Source organism: Apteryx mantelli, chromosome 18, assembly GCF_036417845.1.
Source record: "Apteryx mantelli isolate bAptMan1 chromosome 18, bAptMan1.hap1, whole genome shotgun sequence".
Classification (NCBI taxonomy): domain Eukaryota; kingdom Metazoa; phylum Chordata; class Aves; order Apterygiformes; family Apterygidae; genus Apteryx; species Apteryx mantelli.
Window position 1 is genome coordinate 12,524,093 of NC_089995.1, and position 9,782 is coordinate 12,533,874.

The 9,782-nt window shown below is 44.7% G+C and overlaps 1 protein-coding gene across 1 annotated transcript; it reads right to left on the reverse strand.

Moving 5' to 3' along the window:
* Positions 1 to 717: 717 nt before the first annotated feature.
* Positions 718 to 5,843, reverse strand: CBLN4 (cerebellin 4 precursor). The gene is made up of 3 exons (XM_067307686.1): positions 5,553 to 5,843; positions 3,677 to 3,793; positions 718 to 915 (listed from the first exon to the last, which is right to left on the reverse strand). The coding sequence occupies exons 1-3, from the start codon at positions 5,841 to 5,843 to the stop codon at positions 718 to 720; spliced, it is 606 nt and encodes a 201-aa protein (XP_067163787.1).
* Between the last annotated feature and the right edge of the window lie 3,939 nt (positions 5,844 to 9,782).

Below are 9,782 nucleotides of genomic sequence, written 5' to 3' on the forward strand. Positions count from 1 at the left end.
GAGTGCTTTTTTTTTAATGGTTATAATCTGTTCTTGTTATTAGAAAACACCATGTGGAAAATAGGAATATCTTACATATCCAATTAAAATACAACCATGACCTCTTAGCTTTATGTAGGCTAGACTTCATTGTGACCAATGACAGAGCATAAATATATGGGTGAACCATCCAACACACTACACGCAGAGGAGAACTAAAGTCAACCACTTATCAATAATAATTACCTTTCTCAAGACAATGGAATAAATCATATCAGTTAAGTCCCCATGAACAAAAACATGTATAACCAATATATCAATATACAGTTCTTTGGCAGCAACACACTAACTCTTGATTGAAGTCTGAACTCAAACTCTCCTAAATTATAGACCTGGTTGCCAGTCTTTTCATAATTAAAGAAAATCCACTTCTCCCACGAATCCAATAAGTCCAGTAAATGAAATCTGAATAAATCTTGCAGGCAGCTTTAGACTGTGACATTAAGCATAGATACTCATTGTCTGCTTTAGTCTTAATCCAAATATGTTGTATTTAAACACACAAAATTCTCTGAAACTTCTGAGTAGTTCAGATGGGGCCAAAATCCATAAAGAGAATCCATATTCACCCATGAAAAACCAATAAAGAAACATCAATCCCATGATGACAAAATGATCTTCATATAACAGAGGCAATGATCAGTCCACACCTGGATGGATGTCACAGGAAAATTGACTTTACAGGGGAAAGACCAGAAAGCCAGAAAATGTAGAATATTGCCATCCACCGACCAGATTACCTTTCTCCAGTTTCAGGTAAACCTTATCCTCCTTGTCTAGATAGAGCAGGACTCCATTAGTGGCAGCTTCACGTGTGACGTCCTTGTCTCCAGCAAAAGCAGAAATGACTGGCTTTCCATTTAGCATCAAATTAACCTACGAGAGAAAAAACACTGAAAAGCTCTAATTAACTAAAAAACATCAGCTGGTATCACTGAACATTATCCACAGTGTAAGAGGTCTGTTTAAGGTCCTATTATTTATCACTTTTTTTTTTTTAACTAATAATTACATTTATTAGGGGTGGACAAGCACATTACTGTTTCACAGGCTTGAGCTGCAGCTTTACGAAGACAGTGGGACACTGTCCATTGACTACAATGGTTTGGGCTCAGATGGTGTGAAAAGTAATGTGGCATTTCCTTTCGCAGCTGTACGTGTGCTTTAATTGCTGATAAGACAGCCCAGTCCACACCAACACTCAGGTAATCTGGAGCTGGAAGCTACTTGTCTTGGTTTTGCTTCACAGTTTATTTAGACACATATTAGCAAAGAAGATGTTTTTAAGAGATTTAGGTACCAGAGATGCAAAATAAGCACTTAATGAGATTTCAAAGCTCCCGAAGTGTGCTGGGAGAGCATTCATTTCGCTGAGAGCAAAATATATGTCCCTTCCTTTATTGACTTAGTTTTAGTCCAGCACAGACCTTCGTCTTTATGAACCACTGCATTGTGTTTCGATACTGAATCCATTTTTCTACAATATACTTCTGGAAGGCAGCACAGCCTCTGCTCTGAAAGCAACACCGCACGAAGAGACACGGTGTAAATAAAGGTGGGCAGGGACGGGGGGAATGGACAGATCCAGGCGTCTTCATTTCCCCAAAGGCAAACTATTAGTTTCTTCTTTTCTTTTCTTTTCTTTTTTAAACAGCTGTAATGCAGTCACAGAGGGGTGAATTATGAAATGCTTATTCATACTGAGTATTCTGGCCTTGCATATGCTCCCATTAATTTTAATGGGAGTTGCAGTGGAATAAATTACTGTTCAGCATAAGTCAGGGCAGCAGAATCTGGCCCTTATTTGGGATTCGCTTATCTGGGAAATCCACTTAATCAGCTGTCCCCAGGGAACCAATTTCAATTTAATGATACTTAATGGCACTAACAGATGTTTCAGGGGCATAGTAATATCACTTATGTGGGAAGCCTACAGGTGATTTAGTGATGTTTAAGTCTGCATGCGGCTGAGACTCAAGCTGGTTTGCTCTGTTTGCTCCACTGCGAAGGCTTTCAGTCCTCCCCCTTAACTATGACACGTGCAAAAAAGGGCATCGAGAGTTTACTCAGCGCTTGTTTTTGGTTTATCTCATTCTTTCCGTACCATCTCTCTGGTCAGGTTTCCTTGCAGATCATCTTACAGCTATTTTATTACAGTAGCACACATATCACACATTTGCCCTGGATGGTCTCAAGTTAACCATGCCAAAACAGAGCCAACCAAATCTCTTCATCACTTTTGAAAATCTTGGCCTATGAAATATTCCAGGTCGTGCTGCACGTTGTCACATTCGCTGCTACAAGTCCCAAGCTCCCAGGTGTGAGTCCTGGCATGTGAGCCGCCAGAATCTGTATTGGGCTTCCAGGGTCCAAGCCTTGATGCCTTTCTTGGCAATACATATTTTAAATACAGTGAAGATGACTAACACACAATTATTCTAGGCCATTTCAACCCTCATCATGTAAGAGAGTGAAAGGAATGAAGTCTGAGCATATTAAAGTCAATATTTCATCTGAGACTTTTCTTGTCGACCTGAATGGAACCAAGATTTCTCACTGTAAGCTGAAGGCAAATTTCACCAGAGATATGAATATGTCTTGCACCAACTTTCTGTACCATTTATACTTTTCTCAGGAGCTTTACTGGCAACCCAAAGCCAGAGGTGCCACTAAGAAATGACTGATCACTCCTGCAGAAACCAGTTTCACCTCAGTCTTGTACACTGAAGACTACATTCAGGAGCAAGACAGATCCAGTGGTCTCATGGATGGAAACAGGGGAAGGATTAATGCAGATCTAGAAAGCCAGTATGTCATAGAAGATGTACAGAATAGTCCGATGTGAGATAAAAACTAAGGAATTTGCTTTAAGGAACTTACTGCTGGCTCAGCAGTGTAATGTTCAGGAACTTAGAGGTTTCTCCTCTAAGGTGGTACATACTTATATTTAATTAAGTAGTTCAGCTGCTATGAAACTGAAGAAGAAAGTGTAGGATCACATATTTTCTATATATTATATGACACATCTTTATGATATGGTGCAACAAGTTTAAACTGTTATAAGGCTTCCCCATAAGACATCGCTAGAGAGGTATAACATCTCTGCGTAACTGCAGAGCAAATAGGGCACCTTAACGAACCTTGGTCCATAGCAAAGTGGTTTCATAAACAGATATCTGGCATCACGATTTGACAGCCAAGTCACTAAACAATACCAAAATAAGCAAATATGGCATGTGCCCCCAGAACTCTTATGCTCAAGACAGTGAGTTTACCCTGTAAGAAAATATGATTCTTCAGAGGTATTTATGTGATTAAGTGAAATTTAGAGGTGTATTTTATGCTTTGATGATTCATTCTGTGTAATACTTTACATTATCTGACATATTCAGCTCTTACGGTATAGAAGTGAAGCTGTGGCAGTTTATCTCAGGTGAGGATCCTGCCTCTCTGTCTCCATTCAGTTTAAAAGTATTCACTCTACTGATAAGGGCTGTATACAATCAAGTCACAGAAAAAAACGAGCTATTTTTCCTTTGAAGTGTGTTAAACAGTATTGTGTTCAGTCAAGATTCTATTCTTCTATATAAACAATTTCTTAAGTAAAACATTTTTGATTCCTACTTGATCAACATACCTGGATTGTTTGACTCTGGTAGACTTTAATTACGTGAAAACTGAAACTGTAAATTCCTTTTCTTGGTGCTACAAAGACAGACTCCAATGTGAAAAAATTGCCCACATTTACTAGGATCTACAAACAAAAAATATAGCAGGGGAATTAGTACAGGTATTCAATGCTAAATGAAAAATATATACTGTCAACTTTAGAAACCATTCACCCAAGGATATTTTTCCATGCTTTTTCTGTTTATTGTTCTGTTCAATTAAATTGGAGTATTTCTCATTAAATGGGTATTTAGTTGTATTTATAGTACAATTTTACTATAAATAAACTAGAGGGAGAAGTCTTTCTTACTTTGCTGCTATACTATGCCTCAAAGATTTTTCTCATATACATGTTTAGTGAATACCAAGAGAACGCATATTTGCTTATCATTCAAAATCCAAAAATCTCATCAAATCTCTAAAAATTCTGTGAGTGACATATGGGTTTTAGCTAAAAAGTAATGGTCAAGTCAATGCTGTCTTCCTGAAAGTATCAAACTGTGAGGAAGGATGCACATGAATGATGTAATTTGTTCACCAGTTCATATAGTCAGACTGAGCTACCGAAATACCTGGCATATCTGAGCAAGAACTGGCTGTGTGCCTTTGTGGCTTTATTTGTTTTAAAAAGCACTAATAATCATTTAGGTTTGATTAAACAGAGACAAGTAACAGAGGGGAACATATTAAATGAGTGTATCCTCCGTATGCTAAATATCTTCTTTAATGACTATATTTTTCTTACTTCCCACTTAGTTGTGCTTCATTTTTAATTTACACATTTTCAGGCTCCTTTATGCCAGACACAGCCTAGAAAAGCATAAGGAATAACCATGAAGTTAGGGTAATTTAGATTGCTATCATTAAGCTATGTGACATATCTGGCTTCAGTTGTCATGACAATTTACTCTTCACTACGATATGATATAGAAAGCAAAATAACCATCAGTCTCCATTACTTTGGACCTGCTCTAGGACAGGAGCTGGGATACGAAATGTGTGCTGGCATCTGTGTTTTCATATAACTGATTGAGCTGAGCAGGGTTGTACTACGAACCTGTGAATTTTGTAGAAAAGTTAGATTTCGTTTTTCTCTTAAGACTATTTTTCCCCCCTCAAAGGCTGCCCCCCCCTAAAACCTCCGTGCACCGCTTGCACCCGGGAGCAGGCAGCCCCCAAGCCCCTCGGGGCAGGTCCCCCCGCCGGCCCCGCTCCGCGCCTGCCGCGCTCCCCTGCCCGCCAGCGCGGAGCTCCGCGGGGTCCCGCGGCGGGGGAGCCGGTCCGCGGCTGCGCCGGCGCCTCCCGCTAACTCGCTCGGAGCGACCCCCGCGCCGGGGTGCGGCGTCCCCGGGGAGCTGTTTTGGGGGGGGGGGGGATCTCCGCGGCGGCAGCGCCGACACCCGGGGCCGGCCGCGCCCCGACGGCGCTCCGCTCCGCACCCCGCTCCGCACCCCGCTCCGCTCCGCCGCGAGCTGCCCCTTCCCCGGCGGGGCGGCTCCTCGCCCCTGCCCCGGGCTCGCCCGGCCGCGGCGGCCAGGGGGCAGCGTGGGAAACTACTTGTGGGGCGCGACCCGCGCTGCCCGGGGGCGCCCGAGCTGCCGCGCCGCCCCTCTCGCCGCCCGCGGGGGCAGCGGCAGCCCCGGCTCCCCGCGGCGGCTCCGCGGCCGCCCGCGCCCCAACTTTGGGCGCCGCGCCGGGACCGCGGCGGGACCGCGGCGGCGGCGAGACGGGCGGCGGCAGCGCCGCGGCACCTGTTGCCCGCGCCGCGGGGGCACCGCGGGGGCGCCCCAGCCCCGCCGCGGGGACCCCCCCCGTCCCCCGCCCCCCGGCGCCCCCGCCGCTACCTGGTCGAAGTAGATGATGCGCGTCTTGTTGCTCATCTCGGAGGGCTCGTGGTTGGTGCTCCGCACGGCCGAGAAGGCGACCTTGGAGTTGGCCGCCCGCACGGAGATGCCCAGCGGGGAGGAGGACGAGCCCTTGGCGTCGGTGGCCGGGTTGGAGTCGCAGACCACCAGGCACTTGCCCTCCAGCACGATGGGCTCCGTGTCGTTCTGCGCCCGCGCCGCGGGGCCGCCCAGCGCCAGCGCCAGCAGCAGCGCGGGCAGCAGCGCCGGCGCCCGGCGCCGCGAGCCCATGGTCGGCAGCCGCGGCCGCCCGCGCAGCCGCTCCGCGCCCCGCTCCGGCCACCGCGCCTCCCGCGCACCGGCGGCGGCGGCGGCGGGCAGCACCGGCGGCAGCAGCGCCCGCCGCGCCCCCCGCGCACGCACACGCGCACGCACCGCGCACCTCCCGGCGGCGCGGCTCTGGAAGTCTTCTTTCCTCCGGCTTCTTCCCTCCGTCTCGCTTTTTTTATTATTATTGGGTTTTTTCCCTTCTCCTCCCCCCCCACTCTGTGTCTTTTTTCTTTAGTCCTTTCACGAGCTCTTTAAAACACGCCGCAAAAAGCTACCCGGCAAAATAAACGCTTTCCGGTGCCCCCTTTTCTCCCCTCTCTCCCCATCAGAAAAGAGAGGGAGAAGGAGGAGGGTGGGTGGGAAAAAAAAAAAAAAAAAAAAGCCCTCAGGTAAATTATTGATGAGAGAGAGGAGAAGAGCGAGGTCATGAAGAAATAAAACCATTTGACGTTGCCATGATTGCCTCCGCCGGCTCGCTCTCCCCTTCTGGCCGGAGCCTCCAGGATGCTCTGAGTGGCAAGCGGAGAGGTGGGAGCTTACCCCAAAGCCACCGAGATCCTGGGTCTGATATCACCGCCTGAGCGCTGCAGATTGGAGTGCTCTCCCCCCTCTCTCCCTCTCCTTCTCCCTCTCCCTCTCTTCCCAACAGTTATGGCATAACAAACCTGCCCAGCTCTCGCCTAGTTGGGCAGATACGAGGCTCTGTGAACGGAGAACCTCAGCTTGGATTTGCTCCCTGCACAGACACACACACTTGTCTTCCCAAACAACTTTTTAAGCAGCTTCAAAGCCAAGGGGAAACCAACAAACCATTGCAATACGTCTCTTGTTTTCCAGAGCTGGGGAAAGAATTGCAGTGTCGCTGAAAGGCAGCATCCAAATGCGGAGGAGTCCGCAAGAGCGCAGACCTCTTCTTATGACTGTGCATGTATTTCCTGCCTGCATTCTGGCATGACACCTGTACCCTCTGTGTGCTGCCATCGATTCCCCATTGCGCAGCAAGGAGGGAAGCAGCCCTCCTAAAAGCCAGTCATTTAGACACTTGAATCATTGAAAGGAGTTTAAGGAGTTCTCTTTTGAGGATTAATGTTGCCTCATGGTGCTGCCAAATAGTTGCTCTTGGTAATGTTTTGATTAGGCACCTCTCAAGCAATCTAGTAGTAGTTTCTCTTTTTGATAAGTGCCAAAAGGGCTGGAAAAATGAGCATGTACCATTGTTTAGTACTCTCACATATTTCCAGATGATTAAAAGCATGGCTGGTTTGGCTCTGCTTCTAGAGCAGAGCTTTCCTCCATCACCTGGTCCCATGACCCATTGAAACAGCCTCTTGGTGCAATCCCCCCTCCAGGGACTGGGAAAAGATACAGTACTCCCCGAAGCAGAATAACCTCAATAGACTTTTTTCCACAACAACAGCAAAGTGCTCACTGTTTCTAAGAAATGGAGAGTTTGATTTTTAGATAGATAAATCTCAATACAAAGAATTTCTGTGCACATAATGGCTTTGCAACAAATATGTCCCAGGTCAACTGTTGGCCACCAGCAGCTCTTCTTGTGCAGACCTGTCTCTACCTGGGTCTCTCTCTCCTATCTCTTCAACACAGTCAGGAAAGGTGCTGCTCTGTTCTGGAGCTGTGGGTGTAGGCATAGCTTGCTTACTGCCATTCTGTAGAGGAAGAGGCCTGGGAAACAGCTCACACAGTATCTTAACTTCATGTACTAACAAATGCTGGCTGTAAATTTTGAGACTAACAGACCAAAGAAATTAAAGAAGCAACAGGAAACTAAGAGGAGTAATAAAAAGCACTGATGCTCACTGTCTGCTGAATGCAAAGGCTTTCTGTGGGCAAATGTGAGCTGGGATTGGTTTTCAGCTGATCTGGAGAACAGAGCGGAGCATGAAGTCCACAGAATTCAGCAAAGTCTTTGAGAAGCCGTAATGCAGCTAGAAAGTCCTCTTAGCTAGCCAGCAACAAATACAATAGCCTATAAAATTCAGAAAGCCGGATGCAGATTTGAAAGAATCCTATTGGTCAGACAAGTGGTAAAAAGAAATGTTACTGTTTTCTAGGAACACATCAGTATCCTCTTATTATAGTGACACTGACAAAGACGAATAGAAGAGTCAAGTTGAGAAGACCTACTTGCTGTAAGCAAAGGGACGAAAGGAGAAATGAAGACTTGAATCACAACATTGTTCCTTCCGTAGAAACTGGATCTGCAGATCGAAAAATTCATGCCAATGCATAGGAACACCTGTCTGGAGGACTCTTGCAAAACACAGCAGTTATGAAAACAGGAAAATATTGTTCCATAATATTTTGTAAATAAATACAAATGTATAAATAATTTCACACTGTTTTAACATCTCTCCCTTAAAAACACTCTTTGTACTTCGTCCTGCTGCACTGCCTTTGAACAGTGGACAAATAATAGCACATATATATAGCCTCTTGGCTATATATATACACACATATATATGTATGTATAATATACATGTATACATCATATGCATAATACACAATGTATACAATATACTATATATAATTATATAGTATATATAATTGACATATGTCAATTTAGATTGAAATTTGATTGAAATTTAAAACTGCTGAAAAAGTTGGTTTCATCATTTGTCAGAGATTCAAAATTTTATAATAATTTCATGCAATTTTTTAAAATCTTTTATGTTGCAATTACATCAATTCTGTCTATAGTGCAAAAAATTTGGAAAAATAACCAAATAACCAGAACTTGGATCGAGAAAGTGAAAAAAGCAAAGCAACGGAAACCAAATCAAGAGTCAAAGTCAGTTCAGGGTCACATAACACTTGAAAAAGCTGCAACTTTCTGAAATACACACAGCTTTCTACAAACGAGTGAAACAGTTGGGGACCCAGAGTTTGAGAAGCTGACTTTCCTGTTTCCTTGTCTGCAGCTGCCAAGTCCGGCCTTGCCACACAGTTTGCAGATTCCAGCTCTTTCCCTTGAACATCTAAGGGCCTGTTTTGCCCCGAGCAGCCGGAGGGGTGCAGACAAAGTCAAGGTGAGAAGCGTACGTCTCGCTCGTGTGCGTTTCTCCCAGAGCTGTGCATACATTTTTGTGCATGCAGGTTACTTTATGTATGCAGCCAGGTTAGTAATTAAGCATGCAGCTAACTAATTACAGTCATTTGTGAACACAGCTACTTAATTTCAGAGCTTGGTCATGATAAAGTTAAATGCAAGTTAGGAACAAATTTGCACACACTTTTTGCATGTTTGGAACTGGAACGTGCTAAGTTTCAGTAAAGTATTCCTTTTCCCTGACCAGTAACCAGTACTGAGATTTCAGATGACATTTATTAACAATATGATTTCAAGAAGTGAATAAGATTATTGCAACTTTTTTAACAATAAACCATTTGCAGGACGGAGAGAAAGCAGCAGAATAAAAGGACAAGGACAATTCTACACAGCAATCACTTTAACAGCCAAGTCCTATAAGCAAGGAGGAAATTGTGTGTCTAATAAATTTCCTCTGTTCCAGGAAAAGGAAAGCAAAATAGAGGCATCAGTGAAAGTGTATTTTGGGGTAGAAATGGCTGAAATAAAAATTGGATTCTTCTTGGAAACAAAATTGATATAAGCTGCATCAAATTAGCATTTTTAGACAGTCAAAATCAAAAGCAACGCGTTCAACAATGTTGTAGATAAATTCTTCTTTAAACGTTCACACATAGGTACCAAATCACAATTCAGATGGCAAAGGTGGTAGTTAAAAATTCTTCGGGCCTATGGACCAAGCACTTAAATGGAAAACAGCCTGCTATCAATAATTTCCAGGTTTATCAGTGGCTTATTACAGCTGATCCTGCAAATAGTTCCCCGAAGGGCCTGACTGTTGGCGGCGCGGAGGC